At 40.1% G+C, this 24592-nt stretch overlaps 1 protein-coding gene across 1 annotated transcript in view; it reads right to left on the bottom strand.

The window, feature by feature from the left end:
- Positions 1 to 16529, bottom strand: part of LOC133542304 (zinc finger protein 106-like) — a 37432-nt gene extending 20903 nt beyond the window's left edge. Inside the window, exons 1-8 of the mRNA XM_061886302.1 lie at positions 16333 to 16529; positions 16085 to 16212; positions 10766 to 10827; positions 10493 to 10696; positions 9534 to 10421; positions 4500 to 4788; positions 1956 to 2016; positions 1705 to 1859 (exon numbers count right to left, since the gene is read on the bottom strand). Coding sequence (XP_061742286.1) covers positions 1705 to 1859; positions 1956 to 2016; positions 4500 to 4788; positions 9534 to 10421; positions 10493 to 10696; positions 10766 to 10827; positions 16085 to 16210 — 1785 coding nt within the window. The 5' untranslated portion in view covers positions 16211 to 16212; positions 16333 to 16529. The remainder of the gene's footprint in view (positions 1 to 1704; positions 1860 to 1955; positions 2017 to 4499; positions 4789 to 9533; positions 10422 to 10492; positions 10697 to 10765; positions 10828 to 16084; positions 16213 to 16332) is intronic.
- Between the last annotated feature and the right edge of the window lie 8063 nt (positions 16530 to 24592).

Genomic DNA, 24592 nt, shown 5'->3' with positions numbered 1-24592 from the left:
TCCATCTTTCTACGTTGACTTCTCCATTATTAACTGACCAAATTGCAAAACATTCAGCAACACAGATGTCCAAAATACTGTGTAATTATACGATTAAAGCAGACAACTTTTAGCTGTGTGTGTGTGCAGCGCTAATATTTCCTTACAGTCCGCGACGTCACGCGCTTGGGTAATCATTCAGCGACATTTTCAACAATAAACTCCGCGGGAAATTTAAAATTGCAATTTAGTAAACTAAACCGGCCATATTGGCATGTGTTGCAATGTTAATATTTCATCATTGATATATAAACTATCAGACTGCGTGGTCGTTTCAGTAGGCCTTTAATATCTCGGTATTTTAAAGCCATCCCACGATACACATTTTGATATTTTGCCTTAGCCTTCATTGAAAACTTGATGCATATAATCACAGCAGTATGATGATTCTATGTGTCTAAATTAAAATATTCTTCTTCATACTGCATTAATATATGCTACTTTTAAACTTTCATGCAGAGAGGGAAACCACAATTAAGTCCATTTAGATAAGTGTATTTATTAAACAGTTATTAAGCAGTGGCACAAACATTCATGTCATTTCAAAACAGAAAGTGAAGTGAAATGAATTATATTTATATAGCGCTTTTCCTCTAGTGACTCAAGTCACTTTACATAGTGACAGCCAATATCTAATTTACATTTAAACCAGTGTGGGTGGCACTGGGAGCAGGTGGGTAAAGTGCCTTGCCCAAGGACACAACGGCAGTGACTAGGATGGCGGAAGCGTGGATCGAAACTGCAACCCTCAAGTTGCTGGCACGGCCGCTCTACCGCCCCAAAGTGCAAGATTGTCAGAGACATTTTAAAACAAGCTAGGAGTGCACTTTTGTGCATGATGTCACTAAGATGACATTTTAAAACAACACTAAATTAAAGTGCACTTTTTGTACAGAACGCCACTACAATAGTTTAAAGCAAATAAAGTGCACCTTTGTGCATGATGTCACACATGATATTTCAATACCTGTCAAATAAAAATGAGCTGCGCAACAGGAAATCAAATAGTGTATGTCCTTTGCTATGTGGTAGGTTCCTGCGGACGTTATTAAATTCTGTTGTTGACTATTTTTTTCATACGATCTGGAAATGGTTACTTCGGCATTTTGTGGGTATGGTACCGAACGGAGATGTTGATATGCAGGTTCAAGCACTCTTCATTCTCTGGCGGGGGAAATTTTAAACGATGCTACATATTAGCAGTAGGTGCTACTTTTTGTGGCAACGCTTTTGCCGCATTCTTGTTCGTCATCTTCCCGCTTGAAGCCAAACCACCGCCAGACGATGCACCCCATGCTGTTTTTCTTAGAAATGTATTCTTCCTTCATTTCTTACCAGATCGGCACCACCGTTCTCTCGTATTACCACTCGCACCACTCCGCTAGCATCACACCTAACGTTACCCATGCTGCTACCTCTCATGCGAGGGAGTACAACGCGACAGTATGTGACGTATGTAAGAAGGTGCGCTTGTCTGTGAGAAGGAGAGGCAAGAGAGAGTGAGAAGAGCCTGCAGTGTAATGCCAGCAGCTAAAAGAAACTGCGGGAGAACGTATACTCCAATATCACCATATAGTCATTTTCTATATCACACAGAGACAAACCCGCGGTATATCGAGTATATCGATATATGGCCCAGCCCTAATACAACTATTTGAGTTGTACCTGCTGCTTCAACAACATGAGCCTCTGCACTTCTGTGTAGGCGACCTGTAAGGCATTGCGGGCCAGGCTGAGAGACTTGTCCAAATCTTGCAGCGAGCAACTCAGCTCTTCTTCCCTGAGTGACACCGCTAAAAGTTGGTCCATTTGGTTCTGGTCTAAAGGCAAAGTAAAAAAAAAAGTTTAAGTTTCACTGAAATTTGGACAACTGAAGGTAATAATAATAATAATAATGCATGAAATATAAAAAGTACCCTTAATCAATGTAGTTTTCTTCCGTTTAACATTTGCTTGCTGATTAGGAACACCATCATCCTGCAGGAATATTTGTAAACACTTCATTAAAACATCCTGCAATGTAAGACACATGCATGAGGAAAAATGTTTTTCAAAGGCAGAACACATTTGAATTGGAATGAGACAATTTCAATTGCAATAGATAAAAAACAATATTTAGTAAGTATTTTGTCAACCTACAAAAAGCGTCCGATATGCTTGATGGTTGATGAAGGTGTTATGAGTGTGATGAGTTTCTTCTTTCATCTTTTTTCTAAGGGGCGCCAGAAGTTGGCAGAACCGTCAGCGATCCTGTTCTGTCTCCCTGTAATGTTTGTCTGCTCTTGAATGGGATTGTGCTAAAAATTCTAATTTCCCCTCGGGGATTAATAAAGTATTTCTGATTCTGACTCTGATTGATCGTAAATCATTACTGGACAAGTATGATATCAGAGGAGGGGCATATGAGTGAGTTATAAGATACCTGAAGACTAGAAAACAGTTTGTAAAAGTTAACAATAGTGAAATTGCTTAAGTTGTGGAGTACCACAAGGATAAGTCCTTGGACCAATACTGCTTTTATATACAGTACAGGCCAAAAGTTTGGACACATCTTCTCCTCATTCAATGCGTTTTCTTTACTTTCATGACTATTTATATTGTAGATTGTCACAGAAGGCATCAAAACTATGAAATGAACACATGTGGAGTTATGTACTTAAAAAGGTGAAATAACTGAAAACATGTTTTATATTTTAGTTTCTTCAAAATTGCCACTCTTTGCTCTGATTACTGCTTTGCACACTCTTGGCATTCTCTCCATGAGCTTCAAGCACACGTGTGAAGTGAGAACCATTTCAGGTGACTACCTCTTAAAGCTCATCAAAAAAATGCCAAGAGTGTGCAAAAAAGTAATCAGAGCAAAGGGTGGCTATTTTGAAGAAACTACAATATAAAACATGTTTTCAGTTATTTCACCGTTTTTTGTTAAGTACATAACTCCGCATGTGTTCATTCATAGTTGTGATGCCTTCAGTGACAATCTACAATGTAAATAGTCATTAAAACAAAGAAAAAACACATTGACAGAGAAGGTGTGTCCAAACTTTTGGTCTGTACTATATGTCAATGATATTAGACTTAGACGAACTTTAATGATCCACAAGGGAAATTGTTCCACACAGTAGCTCAGTTACAATGATGAAAAGTGTAAGGATAGAAAGGACATTGCAGGTGTAAATAGACTAAATATAGCTATATAAATATAACAGATATATATACACGTAATATTTACATAATATATATACACAGTACATTATATATACAGATATGTTATATTATGTGTAGGTCATATACACAATATATAAGAATTACAATGTACAATATTACAGTATATGTGACTTATATATTATATATATATACATTACTATGGTTTCCAAATTGTGTAGGTGTACTTTATTTGCAAGTGACAATATCAAAAACATGTTAGAGGTGGTTGAAAACACATTCATTAAAATAAAAAAAAGGTTTGATATTTATAGGTTATCCCTGAATACTGGTAAAACTAAGGATGTACATGCCTCAATAGTATGTTGAAGGAGTTGACATTCACAAACGAAAATAGTGTTTGGGTGTTACGAGTGATGAAAATGTGTTATGGAAATCGCTTAAGTTTTACAAAGGTTAAAATATTTGAAACTATTGTTGTTTTATATAAAGTAAAGGAATTGCAAAATGCATAGTATACACATTGTATTGGAATGTTGTGTAGTGCCTGTAAAATATATTTTTTATTTGTATTCAAAATGTTAATTCAATCTCCCTTAGAGTAATCAGTGGAAGTTGATACAGGGAACCCACAAATCCTATATTTAAACAGTTAAACTTATCAAAATGTAATGAACTTGTAGAGGGTAATGTTCTAAAAAAGATGTAAAAAGCGCAATGAGAAATCCTACCACAAATAATTATAAACAGATTTGTAAAAATAAAGAAATTCTGACCTAAAAGGAACTGAGATTTTTTTGTAAATTAAGAGTTAGAACAGTAACAATAGAATGATGCATTTCAATCAAAAGATGTTAGTTTATGGAACAAAACAACGTGAATCCCTGTCAGTACTTAAAAAAATATATATATATATGCAAAATCCTTATAATGAAAATACTAAGCTGTTGTATTTTATTCTTCTTTGCGTGTTAAGAAAAAGAAATATGGCTTTAATAGTCTCCGGAGTTTAACAACTAATGTTGTATTTGTGGATATGAGTTTATATTTCTTCCTGCTTCTTTTCATTCGTTATTTATTTTAACGTATCAGTGACTTGTATTTAATATTGAGTGAATTAAATACAAATAAAAATGGAACTTTTACATCACTAGTTTATGTGAGTGACAGGAAGAAATAATCTAACTCGATTGGGGAGAAGTCCTTTGGCACTCTCACTCCAAATATAAAACAAATGTGTTTGTCTCAGGAAGAAAAAACAAGTGAATCTGGTGTTATATTCTACAAAAACTAACTTGTGGTTCTTGGCATTTCCTCTTCCTGGCTCCGTAATTCTCATTCTCGGGTTCCACTTTGACAGGGTTGGCTGCAGTTGGAGGCGGGTGCTCGACACTTGGTGCTTGTGCCCTCGACTCTGACTGGGTCGCCGCATGAGGCGCACTCACCGGCGTGCCTTGGCGAGGAGGACGAGGATCAGGGACGGGCATTAAGAGGGACTCCCAGTGGAAGCCCTCTGAGAGCGGTAGGTCATCAGGGACAGATGGAGTTTGGTTATGCTTGGGGTTTGCCAGCTGAATACCAAACCTGCAGCCACAAAATAACACATTAAATAACTAGTAAAAACAATGTATATGTGCAATTTGTGAGTTTAATGGCAGGTACATAATTGCCTATTTGGTCATAATGTAACCATACAATGGCTCCTGTGATAGTGTTTACTCACATGTCTCCTCTGTACTCAGACATGCAATCATTTGTCCATAGAGTTGCATATGTGTGTGTTTGGTATCTATGTCCGTACGTATGTGATAATGGGGGATACGGGTCACTGGGATATTGTTTTTAACTTTGTAAAGCACTTTGCGTTGCATTTCTTTTATGTATGAAAAGCTATTTTCATACGACGACCTATCCTGGAGCACCAACACCACGGCTACCATCAAGAAGGCACACCAGAGACTGGACTTCCTGAGAATACTCAGGAACAACCACCTCTCACAGGAACTGCTGGTGTCCTTCTACCGGTGCTCCATTGAGAGCATCCTGACCTACTGCATCTGCGTGTGGTTCAGCAGCTGCACGGCCGCAGAGAGAACGGCGCTCCAGAGAGTCATAAAGACCGCCCAGAAGTTAATCGGATGCCCCCTCCCCCCCCCTGGCTGACCTGTACAGCTCCCGCTGTCTCAGGAAAGCACAGAGCATCCTGAAAGACCCATTCCACCCCGGGCACAGCCACCTGGAACTGCTACCCTCAGGCAGACGCTACAGGGTGCTAAAAGCGAGCACCAATAGACTAAAAAATAGCTTTTACCCAAGAGCCATAGTAGCATTAAACAGGCACTGAGTGAGCACAATATGTCCATCATGTCCTCATGTGTAATGTTTAAATGTTTTTCTATTTTTTCGGACTACAATGTGCAATAATGTTTTATGTATGTGTGTATATGTATTCATATGCATGCAGATATGCATCTGTGTGGATACATATACATAGATACATCTGTCATCTCTATCTTTTTTTTTTTACTATTTATACTACCATATTGTATATGCACCTTAGGAGGAGCTGCTCCAATTTCGTTGTTCTTTGAACCTGTTCATTGCCATAATGACAATAAAACTCTATTCTATTCTATTCTATTCTATTCTATTCTATTTATAAATAAGGTTTGATTGATTGTTATTAGAGTGTACTGCATAGGTAACACATTACATATATTGGACAGCCCACATCATGGCCTTTAACATATCTTAATTCCATATTTACCTTATTTGTGAATTTTACCTTAAGCGATTACTTGGTTTTTTTTTAAGAACATCTAACCAACTGTATATGGCAGGCGTGGAAAATTATAATGTCTGGCCTATGGGCAATTTGTCAGTCCCTGCTGGAATTAGCCATGTTGCGATTGCGTCAATTCACGCAAATCTAACCAATTGTGGCAAATAATGCTCAGCCTTGCCACTTTTCTTGCACATTTTGGCCTATCAGCGTAATTTTCGCCCAATCAAATTTGACTCTGAGCAGCGCTGAGATGCGCATGTCAGCTATCTGATCAAAACGTATGTTTGTTTCTTGTGTAGACAAAGCAGGAACAGCAATGTGTAACAATATATCTCAAACGGTACAACTGTCATCTTCCCGCATAGCAGATCTACCTAGAGAGAGAGAGAGAACTTTATTGATTCCTTCAGGAGAGTTCCCACAGGAAAATTAAAACTGTTGTTGTATTATAACGTAGTAGATAAACATTAAGGAAGCATGAGGCATCCTCACTTCCTAGTTTTCATGTATTTTATATACAGTACAGACCAAAAGTTTGGACATACCTTCTCATTCAATGCGTTTTCTTTATTTTCATGACTATTTACATCAAAACTATGAATGAACACATGTGGAGTTATGTACTTAACAAAAAAAGGTGAAATAACTGAAAATGTTTTTTATATCCAGGTTTCTTCAAAATAGCCACCCTTTGCTCTGATTGCTGCTTAGCACACTCTTGGCATTCTCTTGATGAACTTCAAGAGGTAGTCACCTGAAATGGTTTTCAAATCACAGGTGTCATAGTTTTGATGCCTTCAGTGACCATCTACAATGTAAATAGTCATGAAAAAAAAGGGAAAACGCATTGAAATGAGGTGTGTCCAAACTTTTGGCCTGTACTGTATATTTTATCTATTTATCCATTGTAAGGCAATTAACATATTTTCATTTGCAACGCGGACCTATCAAAGAGGCAATATTTACATGATATAGATGTTGAAATCATCGGCTGCCCCCTCCCCTCCCTGAAGGATTTACACAACTCTCGTTGCCTCAGAGCAAAAAGCATCACCAAGGACAGCACACACCCTGACTTCCACCTGTTCGACCTGCTGCCGTCGGGCAGGCGCTACAGGTGCATCAGAGCCAGAACAAACAGGCTCAGAGACAGCTTCTTTCCCACAGCTGTCACCATCCTGAACTCTAACTTATAATAAATTATTCACCCCTATACAATACCCTACTGTGCAATATTACCCTTCGAGTGCAACACATCCGACACTGATTGTTATTTATTACTCCGGTACTCTTGTCTTGTTCTGTATATTGTACAGTATTTTCTATTTGTATAGTGTTTTGTATATCGTACAGGATTGCTTATTTTTATTGGCTAGTAGTCTGTTCATTTCAATTTTTAGTTTTATCTTTATTACCTTTTGCGTAATTTATTTTTACCCCATATTTGTTCCCACTACCGCACCTTAAATTGGAGTCCTTAATCTCGTTATATGCAAATATGACAACAAAGTCCATTCTATTCTATTCTATGTTGAAATGTGATAACCTCTTAGTCTCTCATTTATCAAAAATCCCACAAAAAAGTACAGGTCGGTCTCAACAGTTTACAAATGCGCTAAACGTGTAGGAGAAAATGTATTGGAAAATAAATCAATGTTTAAGATGTTATAACAGTGGTCCCCAACCTTTTTGTAGCTGCGGACCGGTCAACGCTTGAACATTTGTCCCACAGACCGGTGTTTGTTTGTTTTTTTCATCATAAAGAAATACAATCATGTGTGCTTACGGACTTTATCCCTGCAGACTGTATTGATCTATATTGATATATAATGTATGTATTGTGTTTTTTATGTTGATTCATTATCCATGCGTTTGTTACGTCTTGCCTCGACTACTGTAACGTATTATTTTCGGGTCTCCCCATGTCTAGCATTAAAAGATTACAGTTGGTACAAAATGCGGCTGCTAGACTTTTGACAAGAACAAGAAAGTTTGATCACATTACACCTGTACTGGCTCACCTGCACTGGCTTCCTGTGCACTTAAGATGTGACTTTAAGGTTTTACTACTTACGTATAAAATACTACACGGTCTAGCTCCATCCTATCTTGCCGATTATATTGTACCATATGTCCCGGCAAGAAATCTGCGTTCAAAGGACTCCGGCTTATTAGTGATTCCCAAAGCCCAAAAAAAGTCTGCGGGCTATAGAGCGTTTTCATTTCGGGCTCCAGTACTCTGAAATGCCCTCCCGGTAACAGTTCGAGATGCCACCTCAGTAGAAGCATTTAAGTCTCACCTTAAAACTCATTTGTATACTCTAGCCTTTAAATAGACTCCCTTTTTAGACCAGTTGATCTGCCGTTTCTTTTCTTTTTCTTCTATGTCCCACTCTCCCTTGTGGAGGGGGTCCGGTCCGATCCGGTGGCCATGTACTGCTTGCCTGTGTATCGGCTGGGGACATCTCTGCGCTGCTGATCCGCCTCCGCTTGGGATGGTTTCCTGCTGGCTCCGCTGTGAACGGGACTCTCGCTGCTGTGTTGGATCCGCTTTGGACTGGACTCTCGCGACTGTGTTGGATCCATTATGGATTGAACTTTCACAGTATCATGTTAGACCCGCTCGACATCCATTGCTTTCCTCCTCTCCAAGGTTCTCATAGTCATCATTGTCACCGACGTCCCACTGGGTGTGAGTTTTCCTTGCCCTTATGTGGGCCTACCGAGGATGTCGTAGTGGTCTGTGCAGCCCTTTGAGACACTAGTGATTTAGGGCTACATAAGTAAACATTGATTGATTGATTGATTGATTTAATAACAATTAAAAAAAACCCTAAACTTAAAAAAAATATATATATATATATATATATATATATTTCTTTTGCGGCCCGGTACCAATCGGTGGTTGGGGACCACTGTGTTATAAGACATTTTAAGTGTAAAACATACACGGAGAATGTGTGCAAATTGTGGACAACAGAGCAGACAATAAGGAAGCCTTTGGGGGTGTCTTTCTCTCATCGTAAATAAAAATTAACATCATTAGTTGTAATTTGGTAAAACGGCACAACAATTTGACAATAAACTCAAGAGCATGTGCTTTTACTGCCATGTAGCATCCACTTTTAAGTCTGTGATGTATAAAATAAGTAAAACATTAGTACAGTATTTGTTTTCAAATTTTTGTTGAAATCCTGTGCTTTTTGAGTTTGAAGTTACAAGGAACACTTAACATCTAATGTCTATGAAGGTCCAGGTCATTGTCATCTCAGGGCTAAACGTCTATTAAGACAAACCAAACAGTCCAGTTGCGATGGATTGAATGCCCTGAAATAAGCAGATTTAATGTTATCGGGAAAAAAAGCTTTAAAAATGCCGCAATTTCGGGTACTTTAAGACGCAATAATCTAAAAAAAACCCCGCAAAATCCTGGAGGGACTGATTTGTGGCCTGAAGCTCTTTTTTATTGGCCAATAATTGGGACACCCCTGCATGTGGTGACTGTCAAGTCTGACTTTTTCAAGTGTTGTATTGATTCCCTCACCTTGGAAACGCAACTTTGCTCTCCTGCGTGTTTGTCTTCACCTCATTGTGTGGCTGCCTTGATTTCTGATTCCATTTAGGCCCGGACAAAGCGGGAGTCTTTGGGATGGCTTTTCTCACACCGACCTCTCCTGTTGCTTTGTGAGCGATCCGAACCTTGCCTCTACTGTTCCCGTTGGACTCAACTGTGGACGCGGAGCCCAGCGACCGGCTTGTCTCCCTGCTGACTGAGGGGCCAGGGGCGCATACTTGTTTCACGCCAGCAGGGTTGACGGCGTCTCCTTGAGGTGTTTCGACGTTCTTGTTGAAGTTTGACGAGCAATCCTCAGACGGTCGAGCTCCCGACTCTGCGGCGCTCTGTTTTCGGGCTTCCCGATCCGCTCTGCACGGCTCCCTTACACCAAGTGCCCGTCTAATTTCCTTTAGCATGGTGTTGACGTCCATGTCTTCTATAGAAACCGGATGTGGCGTGCACTTGGGCGACACAGAAGCACTTTGCGGCGGTTGAGAAGATCCGTTACGCCCATATTGGTCAAAGATAAGGCTTCCTACCTCAGGGAGCTGATCACTCGTGAAATCGACTTTGCTCACAGCCTGGTACAAATGACTGCGATGTTGGACCATATTTGGCCTTGGGATCTCGGCGCCACCCAACTGGCTGCCGTTTTGAAAGTGGTTGCTTCTAGCGGCAAAGTGTTTATGCAGTTTATTCTCCTTGTTTTGGACGACAGCAGTATGGTTCCCTTGTTTGAAGCGATTAGGACCAGGACCAGGACCAGGACCCGCGTGCACCGCATTGGGTTGTCGACTGGTATATTGCAGTGTATTCGCCCGTTTCTGCCCAGCAATTTGTTTCTGTTTCTTTTTATTCTTTCTCACTTCTTTTTTCCTGTTTGGTGGAACAAGAAATGTTAATTCTTAATTCTATAAACAAACCGAATATAAAGTTATAAATCTTACCCACACTTCGCTAGGTTCTGGTTCCTCTTCTTGAGCATCATGATGGTCTCTGGGCTGAGAGTTTTGTTAAGTGAATTGGCCTTCACGTTCTGTTTAGATAGCCTGTTCAAATTGGTTTGATGTTGAACGGTGCAAATGTGTTTGGTGTATTGACCAATATCCATGGAGGACATATTGCATGCCTGGCAGTCATGACAGTAGACACTGTTTAGGGATAAGAGCAGAAATGACACAGACCGCCTTCCTGTGTAAACTTGTGTGGATTTAACCTACTTGCCAAGCGCTAATTCCAGCTCTTTGTGGTGTTTCATACCATGTATATGCTGCAATGATTCCTGCAATGTGACATCAAACATTATGTCAGTGCATGTTTTTTTTCATGTATGAAAATTAAAAACAACCGAACAACAATTTTATTTGAATTGCATTTTAAAAACACAAAAAATGACAAAACATTTTTTTTTTTCTTCCAAATAGCGAGACACCACAACCAGAAGTTATTTCAAAGCAGAATTGCAGACTGTCTAAACCAGGGTTCACCAAACCGCCAGAGTCCAAAATAATCTTCCCAACGTGTCCTGGGTCTTCCCCGTGGCCTCCTACCGGTCGGACGTGCCCGAAACACCTCCCTAGGGAGGCGTTCAGGTGGCATCCTGACCAGATGCCTGAACCACCTCATCCTGCTCCTCTCCATGTGGAGGAGCAGCGGCTTTACTTTGAGTTCCTCCCGGATGGCAGAGCTTCTCACCCTATCTCTAAGGGAGAGACCTGCCACCAGGCGGAGGAAACTCATTTCGGCCGCTCGTACCAGTGATCTTGTCCTTTCGGTCATAACCCAAAGCTCATGACCATAGGTGAGGATGGGACCGGTAAATTGAGAGCTTTGCCTTCCGGCTCAGCTCCTTCTTCACCACAACGGTTCAATATAAAAATATATTTTAAAAAAAATAAATAAAACAAAGAACTAATGGCCTAAAATATACACAATAGTGTACCAAAGACAAACAACAAGTGACAAAAGAAGTACTATCCATCCATTTTTTACTGCTTGTCCTATAATCAATAAAAACAGTCATGACATGTCTATACTTAAAACACACTATGCTGGTGATTGATACCAGATTTTGTGGAAGTCGATTCCAGTAAGTCAGGGGTCAGCAACCCGCGGATCTTTGATCATTCTGATGCGGCTCAGCTGCATACTTGCCAACCCCTCCGCGAATAATCGGTTTCCGATTTCAGTGCCTCTACCAGAAATCTCCCGGTGTAAACATACTCCGATTTTCACCCCGACAATATTGAGAGCGTGCCGTGATGGCAATGCCGTTAACGTCCTATATAACATTTCGTCACACTTGCTTTGACACCAAGCTATCTGCGTGCCGGCCAGTTACATGTAGAATGCGGCCCTCCGTCATCACACGTTAGTGACCGCAAGGCATACTTGGTCAACAGCCATACGGGTCACAATGAAGGTTGTGATATAAACAACTTTAACACTCTTACTAGTATGCGCCACACTGTGAACCCACACCAAACAAGAATGACAAACACATTTCGGGAGAACATCCACACTGTAACACAACATAAACACAACAGAACAAATACCCAGAATCTAGGGCTAGGCGATATTGGCTTTTATTAATATTGCAATATTTTTATGCCATATTGCGATATACGATATATATTACGATATTTTGCCTTGGCCTTGAAGGAACAGTTGATGCATTTAATCACAGCAGTATGATGATTCTATGTGTCTACATTAAAACATTCTTCTTCATACTGCATTAATATATGCTACTTTTAAACTTTCATGCAGAGAGGGAAATCACAACTAAGTCAATTGACCAAAACTGTATTCATTAAATACTCTTCATTCTCTCACGGGTGACTTTTTAAATGAAAGAACAAATAAATAGTGTTGCTACCTTTTTGTTATAACACTTCTGCTGCATACTTTGCATTGATGGATACTTTTATTGGTAGATTGCACAGTACAGTACATATTCCGTACAATTGACCACTAAATGGTAACACCCGAATAAGTTTTTCAACTTGTTTAAGTCGGGGTCCACGTTAATCAATTCATGGTAAAAATATATACTATCAGCATAATACAGTCATCACACAGATTAATCATCATAGTATATACATTGAACAGCATATTGCTGTTGTCTGCTGACTATCTTCCCACTTGGAGCCAAACCACCGCCAAATGATGGACTCCCTGCTCTTTATGTTGGGCATTTATTGTTCTTCCTCCATTTGTGTTGTTTCGCTCTCTCTTTCTGATCGGCGATAGCTATGGCGCTAGACTCGCGAGAGTATGTGACGTATGTGAGAAGGCGGGCTTGTTTTCAGTCTCTGCGAGAATGAGAGACGAGGAGGAGTGAGAATTAAAACGCCTGTTGTGTGATGCACGCAGCTAAAAGCAACACGACCTGCCTCAGCTAACGTTAGCCATGCTAACGATAGCTCTCGGCGAGAGCGTGTGACGCTTAGACATGCGCGACAGCATGTGACGTATGTAAGAAGGCGGGCTTATTTTAAGTCTCTGTGAGAAGGACAGACGAGAAGGAGAGAGAAACGCCAGTAATGTAATGCACGCAGCTTAAAGCAACGGTGTGAGAACATATAATCGAATATTACGATTGTGCGACATAGTGACTGAGACAAACCTGCAATATATCGTATATATCGATAATTCGCCCAGCCCTACCAGAATCACTAATTCTTACGGGCTAAATTATACACCCCCGCTACCACCAAACCCCGGCCCCCAACCGCTTCCACCTCAACCAACGCACAAGGTGGTTGTTGATAGCGGGGGTACATAATGTAGCCCGGAAGAGTTAGGGATGCGTGGGATTCTGGGTATTTGTTCTGTTTATGTTGTGTTACGGTGCGGATGTTCTCCCGAAATGTGTTTGTCATTCTTGTTTGGTGTGGGTTCACAGTGTGGCAAATATTTGTAACAGTGTCAAAGTTGTTTATACGGCCACCCTCAGTGTGACCTGTATGGCTGTTGAACAAGTATGTCTTGCAGTCGCACACGTGTGTCTGCAGAAGCCACATACAACATGTGACTGGGCTGGCAAGCTGTTTGTACAGGTTGTAGAGGGCCCAGAAACAGTGCCATCATAGCACGCCCTTAATATTGTGGTTTGGGTGAAAATCTGCAGAAATTTGAGAGAATAGTTACCCTGAAATTCGGGAGTCTCCCGGAAAAATTGGAAGGGTTGGCAAGTGTGATGTTGTCAAGCGGCATTCATATAAAACTTGCGGGCCGCACTAACATTAAATATTAAGGTGCGGGCCGCGTGTCTTAGACCCCTGGTTTATACATAGCACAAAGCAAAAAAAAAACAACAACTGTATGCAGTGTTATTTCATTATAAATTTCAAAACAGTTTTGTGGCTCCCGTTGTTTTCTTTATTTTGTGAAACGGGTCAAAACGGCTCTGAGTGGTAAAGGTTGCCGACCCCTGCAGTAAGTGATTACCCTATACATAACATCCATCCATCCATCCATCTTCTACCCTTTAGGGGAGGCGGGGGGTGCTGGAGCCTATCTCAGTTGCATTCGGGCAGACAAGGTACACACACTTTTTTCCTTGATTTTGCATCCCCCTTTGCCGATGAGCAAGCCACACTGGCTGGCAGGCACGACGAGGAGCATGGTGACTGGCGGTTTGCTGGTGGCTGTAGTTAGTCACTGATATACTGATGTCCTCCTCCAATTTCACGATGATCATGGAGAAAGACTTGAAAATAGAGGTGGTGGGTGAACATGCCATAAGCATGTTCACTTACGCCACCTCATCGCAGGGCCAACACAGATAAACAGACAACATCCATCCATCCATTTTCTACCGCTTGTCCCTTTTGGAGTCCCTAAAGCCTATCTCAGCTGCATTCAGGCGAAAGATGGAGTATACCCTGGACAAGTCGCCACTTCATCACAGGGCCAACACAGATAGACAGACAACATTCACACAATAGGGACCATTTAGTGTTGCCGATCAACCTATCCCCAGGTGCATGTCTTTGGAGGTGGGAAGAAGTCAGTGTACCCGGAGGGAACCTACGCAGTCACGGGGAGAACATGCAAACTCCACACAGAAAGATCCCGAGCCCGGGATTGAACTCAGGACCTTTGTATTGTGAGGCACATGCCGTAAGAGTCTTTTTAGAATGGAATGGAATAGAAAGTAGTTTATTGATCCCTGGGGGAAATTCAGCACCACAGTTCGCTCACAATAGACAATAATAATAATAAATAATATCATTTATATTATATATAATATATGATATAAATATATTCTACATATATTCTACATTTGAGTGCAGTCAAGAAGGAACATATGTATTATGCATGTATGATGGCTGTCGGTATGAAGAAGCTCCTGTGTTGCATTTTGGGAGTCTGAGCCTTCCACTGAATGTGCTCATTCTCTCCCCCAGGTCCGAATGTAGTGGGTGGGAAGTGTTGTCCAAAATGGCTAGGGAGTTTTGCTAGAATGCTGCTCTCTGACACCACCGCCAGAGAAACTAGCTCCACTCCCACCACGTTACCGGCCTTCTTTACCAGCTTGTCCAGTCTGTTTGCGTCTCTCGCTCTCAGCCTGTTGTCCCAGCAGGCCACGGCGTACAAGAAGGCGCCCGCCACCACCGACTCGTAGAACATCTTCAACATCTTTGTACAGACGTTGAAGGATCCTAGCCTCCTGAGGAAGTAGAGGCGGCTCTGCCCCTTCTTGTAGAGTGCCTCAGCGTGTTTTGACCCATTCACGATACATGGCCCCATTCATTCTTTCCTTAACACGGATCAATCGTCCTGTCCCCTTAGCAGAAAAACAGCCCCAAAGCATGATGTTTCCACCCCCATGCTTCACAGTAGGTGTGGTGTTCTTGGGATGCAACTCAGTATTCTTCTTCTTCCAAACACGACGAGTTGAGTTTATACCAAAAAGTTCTATTTTGGTTTCATCTGACCACATGACATTCTCCCAATCCTTTGCTGTATCATCCATGTATCCATTTTGGTATAAACTCAACTTGTCGTGTTTGGAGGAAGAAGAATACTGAGTTGCATCCCAAGAACACCATACCTATTGTGAAGCATGGGGGTGTAAACATCATGCTTTGGGGCTGTTTTTCTGCTAAGGGGACAGGACGATTGATCCGTGTTAAGGAAAGAATGAATGGGGCCATGTATCGTGAGATTTTGAGCCAAAACCTCCTTGCATCCGTGAGAGCTTTGAATGGTTGACCAAATACATATTTTCCACCATAATTTACAAAAAAATCTTTAAAATTCCTACAATGTGAATTCCTGGATTTTTTTTCACATTCTGTCTCTCACAGTTGAAGTGTACCTTTGATGAAAATTACAGACCTCTGTCATCATTTTAAGTGGGAGAACTTGCACAATCGGTGGCTTACTAAATACTTTTTCGCCCCACTGTATATGGTGTATCGCGATATGGTTTAAAAATATCGAGATATTAAAAAAAGGCCATATCGCCGAGCCCAACGGTAACCATAATGAGGATAAGCAGTATAGAAAGATGATGAAAATGAACTTACAGTTTTGGGATGAAGAATTCGACACACCAAGCAATAAACTCGTTTCACCCTTATCTTTGCATTCTGGAAGTTTGTACTTTTTATAGGCCTTTTTCTTTTGCCTGGTGGAGGTGAAACCTCTTCCATGTCTGGAAGGAAGCAAAAATGTGGTAATTAGAGAAATATGAAGCATCACATTTGAATGACAGTAAGCTATCCAAGAATTAGCACCCACGGCATGCTTGTGTCAACACCAGCCGGTTACTTACTGTTATACCCCCGTTGTGGACCAAACACTCGATGAAACGCGAAAGTATCCCGGCTCAAACTAAACGAATATGAATGAGTCCATTCTAAATATGTGCCTCGTACCAAAACGACCAACAGAAGAAGGAGACTCTTTTAAGTTCACATGGAGATACGATTGAACTACTGCGATGCCGCCATGTTTATTCACGTCATGTTCCCGCCCCCTGAAAAAAGCAGCTTTTGTTTTTTTAGTTAATTTTTTTTTTTTAAATAAAAATAATAAGTGTCGCATTAAAACACTGAATATAGAGTAATTATATAATGTAATTTCTATTTCATGGATGATATTTTTTATTTTTACAAAGACTAGCATGTCTGAGGGCGGAAGTTCGATGGCGGCCATTCTTTTTTTCAATTTATTTATATATATATAAAAAAAAAAATTTAAAGTCTCGCATTAAAAAACTGAATATAGAGTAATTATGTGGTCTAATTTGTATTTCAGAGATGATGATTTATTTTTTATAAAGACTAGCATGTCCGAGGGCGGATGTTCAATGGGGGACATTATTTTTTTTAATTTGTTTATAGTTGTTGTTTTTTTTTATAAAAAAATTGTTCGCATTAAAACACTGAATATAGAGTAATTAAATAATGTAATTTGTATTTCAGAGATGATGATTATTTATTTTTTATATAGACTAGCATGTCCGAGGGCGGAAGTTCTATGGCGGCCATTATTGTTTTTATTTTATTTATATTTTAGTTGTTTTTTGTTTCTTATTTAAAAAAGTATCGCATTAAAACACTGAATATAGAGTAATTAAATAATGTAATTTGTATTTCAGAGATGATGATAATTTATTTTTTATATAGACTAGCATGTCCGAGGGCGGAAGTTCTATGGCAGCCATTATTTTTTATTTTTTTATTTCTATATATATATTTTTTTTAATCAAAAAAAAGTTTCGTATTAAAACACTGAATACAGAGTGATTATATAATCGAATTTGTATGTCAAAGATGATAATAATTTATTTTTTATAAGGACTAGCAAGTCCGAGGGCGGAAGTTCGATGGCGGCCATTATTTTTTATTTATTTATTTATATTTTAGGGTTTTTTTTTATTTAAAAAAAAAAAGTCTCGCATTAAAACACCGAATATAGAGTAATTAAATAATGTAATTTTTATTTCAGAGATGATGATAATTTATTTTTTATAAAGACTAGCATGTCCGAGGGCGGAAGTTCTATGGCGGCCATTATTTTTTTTTAATTTATTTATATTTTAGTTGTTTTTTTAATCAAAAAAAAAGTTCTCGAATTAAGACGCTGAATATAGAGTAATTATATAATCTAATTTGTATTTCAGAGATGATGATTATTTATTGTTTATAAAGACTAGCATGTCCGAGGGCGGAAGTTCTATGGCGGCCATTATTTTTTTTAAATTTATTTATATTTTAGTTGTTTTTTTAATCAAAAAAAAAGTTCTCGAATTAAGACGCTGAATATAGAGTAATTATATAATCTAATTTGTATTTCAGAGATGATGATTATTTATTGTTTATTAAGACGAGCATGTCCGAGGGCGGAAGTTCTATGGCGGCCATTATTGTTTTTATTTTATTCATATTTTAGTTGTTTTGTTTTTTTTTTATTAAAAAAAGGATCGCATTAAAACACTGAATATAGAGTAATTAAATAATGTAATTTGTATTTCAGAGATGACGATAATTTATTTTTCATATAGACTAGCATGTCCGAGGGCGGAAGTTCGATGGCGGCCATTGTTTTTTATTTATTTATTTATATATATTTTTTTTTAATAAAAAAAAAAAGTTTTGCATTAAAACACTGAATACAGAGTAATTATATAATCTAATTTGTATTTCAGAGATGATGATAATTTATTGTTTATAAAGACTAGCATGTCCGAGGGCGGAAGTTCGATGGCAGACATTTTTTTTTTTTTTTTTTTTATATTTTATTTTTTATTTTTTCATTTAAAAAAAAGTGTCGCATAAAATACTGATTAAAGACTAATTTTGTAATCTAATTTGTATTTTAGAGCTGATGATAACTTATTTTTTATCAGGGACGATGTGGCGCAATGGGAGAGTGGCCGTGCGCAAACCGAGGGTCACTGGTTCAAATCCCACCTAGAACCAACCTCGTCACGTCCGTTGTGTCCTGAGCAAGACACTTCACCCTTGCTCCTGATGGGTGCTGGTTGGCGCCTTGCATGGCAGCTCCCTCCGTGAATGTGTGTGTGAATGGGTAAATGTGGAAGTAGTGTCAAAACGCTTTGAGTACCTTGAAGGTAGAAAAGTGCTATATAAGTACAACCCATCTATTTAATTATGTAGACTAGCATGTCTGAGGGCGGAAGTTCGATGGCGGACATAATTTTTTTAAATTTATTTTTATTTTATTTTTTGTTTTATTTTTAAAAAAAAGTCTTGCATTAAAACACTGAATATAGAGTAATTATATAATCAATTTTTTATTTCAGAGATGATAATAATTTATTTTTTATTTAAAGACAAGCATGTCTGAGGGCGGAAGTTCGATGGCGGCCATTATTTTTTTTTAGTTCATTTATATTTTAGCTTATTTTTAATTAAAAAAGAAGTCTCACATTAAAACACTGAATATAAAGTAATTAAATAATGTAATTTGTATTTCAAAGATGATGATAATTTATTTTTTATAAAGACTAGCATGACCCAGGGCGGAAGTTCGATGGCGGACATCATTTTTTTTAGTTTATTTATATTTTATTTTTATTTATTTTTTAAATAATAATAAAAAAGTATCGCATTAAAACACTGAATATAATTATATAATCATTTTTTTATTTCAGAGATGATGATAATTTATTTTTTATAAAGACTAGCATGTCCGTGGGCGGAAGTTCGATGGCCGCCATTATTTTGTTTTTATGTCTTTATATTTTAGTTGTTTTTTTTTAATTAAAAAAAAAGTATCGCATTAAAACACTGATTATAGAGTAATTTTATCATCTAATTTGTATTTCAGAGATGATGATCATTTATTTTTTATAAGGACTAGCATGTCCGAGGGCGGACGTTCGATGGCGGCCATTATTTTTTAGTTTTTTATTTATATTTTAGTTTTTTTTTTTAATAAAAAAAAAGTCTCGCATTAAAACACAGAATATAGAGTAATTATATAATATAAATTGTATTTCAGAGATGATGACAATTTATTTTTTATTAAGACGAGCATGTCCGAAGGCGGAAGTTCGATGGCGGCCGTTATTTTATAAAATTTTTTATTTATATTTTTTTTAATTATTTTCCAAAATAACACCAGCTAAAACATATAACAAACAGAGGGAAAACAAAACACACAAGACAAAGCAAATACAACCAAACAAAACAAAACTACCTCCCCACACACACATTCACACATTCTTTGAGAGAAGCTCACATGAACGAGAGAAAATCCAAAATGAAAATTAAAATTAAAATAACACAAAAATAGTAATAACAATAATTCATATAATTAACCATCTGACCAAACCAGTCTATTGACTTTTGCAGGCAAGATATTTCATCACAGAGCCCTAGGAGTACTCCTATTTTCTTATTTTTTTTACATTAAAAAAAATAATGGGTCGTATTAAAACACTGAATATAGAGAAATAAAATCATCTCATTTGTAATTCAGACATGATGATCATTTATTTTTTCAAAAACTGAAGTTTTTTAAGTATTTTTAAATCTCCAAAAAACATGAATATCCGAGTAGGTTGCTACTCACTGCTGGACTGGTAAACTACAAACAAACAGCACAATGACAGGGTGAAGCAAATCTTTGTTGACAGAAATGTTGAAATGCAATATTTATTCTACACATTTTTACAACATTAAAAAACATTAATAAATCGGAGGCTATTAAGAAGGTGAGATAACTCCTGGAAATGACTGGCTTTTAATGGCCAAAGGTATAGATGTGTGTGTCCAAGTTAAAGGAAATGGCAGACTGTCTTCTTTGGATGGATTTATTACAATCTTTGGCAAGCTAGGTAATGTTTGCTGTGGTCTGGAACAACTTGCCACACAAATGCACCCAATATTACATACAGATAATGTGTCATGAGACATGGAAATATAAATTAAATACACAGAGGACATAAGTAAACAAACAAACGAGGCATAATGATGCAACATGTACATACGGCTAGCCTAAATAGCATGTTAGCATTGATTACCTCGCAGTCATGCCGCTCGGGTTCCACTGACCACCCAGGAAGGACATCTCTCTCCAGCAGGTTTGACTCGCTTTATTTTTCAATATAGGAAGTCTTTTGAGCCGTCGTCGCTTCCACTACTTGCTCTTTAGTCGTCCGCGTCGTCTCTTGTGCGCTGTTCTCTCTCGCTTTTGTTCCTCATCCGTTGCCGGAGGCTCTCCAACTCCTTCTTCCCTGATCTCTCCTCCTTCTCCCCTTTTATACACTGCGAGGAGATTGTTTACAGGTGTGCGAGCTGCGCACCTGATCTAGATTGCGGCGTGTCTCCCTGCACGCCCGCCTCTCCGCTCAGCCGCATTCTCCGCCTCCTTGCCGCCATTTTGGGCAGGGCTCCAGCGTGCCCTGCTCCGCCTCCCCACAGTCCTCTATCGCCAGACGCAAGCCGGGCTTCCGACCGGCTGAGCCTACTCCCCCCTCCTTTTTTTGAAGGGGCGGGAAATGAAGACGGCCACCTGTCTTCTCTTCCTTGTCTTTTCCTTCTTCTGTATTGTCTTATTCCTCTGGTGGGGAAGTGGCATCCTCGCCCTCTGCTGGTGTTGTGTAGTCCTCTTCAGTTTGCGAGTCAGCCACAACCATTTCTTTGCCTTTTTCTTCATCCTTTTCTTTGTCTCGGTCTTCTTCATCATCATCATCATCCTCTTTTTCTTCATATTCATCCTGTACTGATTCATCATCATCATCATCATCATCATCATCATCATCCCCTTCTTCTTCACGCTCATCTGATTCATCTTCTTCTTCTTTGAGGGGGCACTCGCCGCCTGCCCCCACCTTGTCCGCCAGCGCCTGCATGCGTTGGCAATTTTGACGGCTGCTTGCTGCCAGCTGCGTGAGAGCGCTCACGAAAGCCCACAGGGGATCGCCCTCCCCAGCCTCCGGTGGTCCAGCCAGGTTGGGCGCCAAACGTGGACGACTTTCCCTGTCGCCGCTCGGGTTCCACTGACCCCCCAGGAAGGACATCTCTCTCTAGCAGGTTTGACTCGCTTTATTTTTCAATATAGGAAGTCTCTTGCGCTGTCGTCGCTACCACTGCTCGCTCCTCGATGTGGGATGGAGAAATCAAAGGAAAACATTTATGGGAAAAACAACATGAGTGTAAACATGGAAAGGGTTGGATGTGCAATAAGGAGGGAAGAAATTAATTATACTGACAAGGTTAACAAACAGGACAGTGCGATGGAAGTCAGGGGGAGGAGTCTGTAGAACACGTACTAATTAGGTGTAGTAATTATAAGAAACAGAGAGGGGTAAGGAAGAAGAAACGAACAGATGTACACCAAAAGTTGGCAACCTGCCTATACTCACATAAGTGAAAAATGTTTTGGTATCCTGGAGCGTTCAAAGTTCCTTTCGCTGGAACTAAGTGGCCAAGCCCAACTCCTGAAAAACCAACCCCACACCATAATTCCTCCTCCACCAAATTTCACACTCGGCACAACGCAGTCCGAAATGTAGCGTTCTCCTGGAAACCTCCAAACCCGGACTGGTCCATCAGATTGCCAGATGGAAAAGCGTGATTCATCAGTCCAGAGAAGACGTCTCAGGTGCTCTAGAGTCCAGTGGCAACTTGCTTTACACCACTGCATCGGACTTGGTGATGCATGGCTTAGATGCTGCTGCGCGGCCATGGAAACCCATTCCGTGAAGCTCTCTGCGTGCTGTACGTGGGCTCATTGGAAGGTCACATGCAGTTTGGAACTCTGTAGCAACCGACTGTGCAAAAAGTCTTTTGCACTTTGGGTTTCAGCATCCGTCGACCCTTCTCTGTCAGTTTACGTGGCCTACCACTTGGTGGCTGAGTTGCTGTTGTTCCCAAACTCTTCACTTTTCTTATAATAAAGTTGACTTTGGAATATTTAGGATCAAGGAAATTTCCCGACTGGATTTGTTGCACAGGTAGCATCCTATGAGAGTTCAATGCAGGAAATCACTGAGAGCGGCCCATTCTTTCACAAATGTTTGTAGAAACAGTCTCCATGCCCAAGTGCTTGATTTGATACACCGGGCCAAGTGATCAGGACTCCAGATTCTTATCATTTGGAGGGGTGGCCAAATACATCTGAGGTCCCCTCCAAGGTTTCTCATTGTCATCCCGTTTGGTTGAGTTTTTCCTTGCCCATATGTGGGATCTACGCCGAGGATGTTGTTGTGTATTGTGCAGCCCTTTGAGACACTTGTGATACTCCACAATATCATGTTAGACCCGCTCGACATCCGTTGCTTTCGGTCCCTTGGGGGGGTGGGGGGGTTGCCCACATATGCGGTCCTCTCCAAGGTTTCTCATAGTCATCATTGTCACTGCCACCGACGTCCCACTGGGGTGAGTTTTTCCTTGCCCTTATGTGGGCTCTATACCGAGGATGTCGTTGTGGTTTGTGCAGCCCTTTGAGACACTTGTGATTTAGGGCTATATAAGTAAACATTGATTGATTGATTGACAAATGTCCTTAAAAAAATATACGTTCCTTAATATCAAGACGAATGCATAAATTAAATTGCATGCACTATAAACTGAAAATGCAATATTGTGCTGCTGGATGATCCGACCAGTTACCGCTTATAAATAATAAAATGAGAAAATAAAAAATAAATAAGTTTGTGGAGAGGCGGAGCCAACGGTCCGACAGACAGGCAGGCAGGGCAGGCTGGATGGCGGTGAGGAGACGGCGACGGCGAGCGAGCGGCGAGGCGGGGCGCACCGGGAGCAAGGCCTCAATCAAGATCAGGTGTGTAGATCACGCACCTGGGGACAATCAAGCAATCCTCTTTCACTGGATAAAAGGATGGCAGCCGTGAACGTCGGGGAAAGAGGCGGGGAGACTGGAAGAAGCAGGAGTGCAGCTGGCGCAAAGCGAGAGAGGAGAAGAGCTGAAGACAGACGACGAGCGAGCAGAAAAGAGGAGCTTTAAGGCGACCTGGACTGAGGTGTTTGTTGAAAAATAAACAAAGTCAAACTGCTCGAAGTCATGTCCTTCCTTGGTGGTCCTGGGAACCCGCAAGACAACGGCTTGAGACCGTCACACAGTTGTATTCTTTCTTATGGCTCTTATCTGCAATTTTCCCTGAGTCCATGCATGCAAAACAGCAGCAGGTGGCTGTGGCCTGCGGGCCGCTTCTAACACCAATCAAATATCATCCTCGGGGGCCATGGATCATTCATTTGCGGTCCAGATCTGACCCGCGGGTGTTGACTTTGACACCTGGGATTCACGCAGTGGCCTTCTCTGCACGCCTAACACAACCAGAAATCATGATCATAATTAAAGATAAACATTTTTATTTTACTTTCCCTAAATATGTACAAGTATTGATATTCTCTTGATATTATGCTCCTTCCAGTGCTGTTGTTTTTAATTTTAGTTTGTATCCAATCAGAATTCAGCCAATATGTTGCCATGCTGTACCAAATCTGCCCGAGGCCTTCAGAATCAACAATGTCTGTGCACTGTAAGTCAACAGGCACATACAGTTGATAGACAGTTGCGATAGCCAATCAGATCACAAGTTGTTGACAGTAGCTGTTCTGTTACTACAAAAAGTTGTAAACACTTGTTAAAGTGTGTCATACTTGTCATTTAATTACCATTGTTACATGTTACAGTTAGAGATGCTGCCTCAGTAGAAGCACTTAAGTCCCGTCTTAAAATTCATTTGTATACTCTGGCCTTTAAATACACCCCCTTTTTAGACCAGTTGATCTGCCGTTTCTTTTATTTTCTGCCCCCCTCTCCCTTATGGAGGGGGAGAGACACAGGTCCGATGGCCATGGATGAAGTGCTGGCTGTCCAGAGTCGGGACCCGGGGTGGACGGCTCACCTGTGCATCAGTTGTGGACATCTCTGTGCTGCTGGCCTGTCTCTGCTCGGTATGGTCTCCACTATGGACTGGACTCTCACTATTATGTTGGATCCACTATGGACTGGACTCTCACTATTATGTTAGATCCAATATGGACTGGACTCTCACTATTATGTTAGATCCACTATGGACTGGACTCTCA

This window comes from Nerophis ophidion, linkage group LG24, assembly GCF_033978795.1.
Source record: "Nerophis ophidion isolate RoL-2023_Sa linkage group LG24, RoL_Noph_v1.0, whole genome shotgun sequence".
Lineage (NCBI taxonomy): Eukaryota > Metazoa > Chordata > Actinopteri > Syngnathiformes > Syngnathidae > Nerophis > Nerophis ophidion.
The sequence above is the reverse complement of the archived record's forward strand: the minus strand, read 5'-3'. Positions and strand labels throughout refer to the sequence as shown.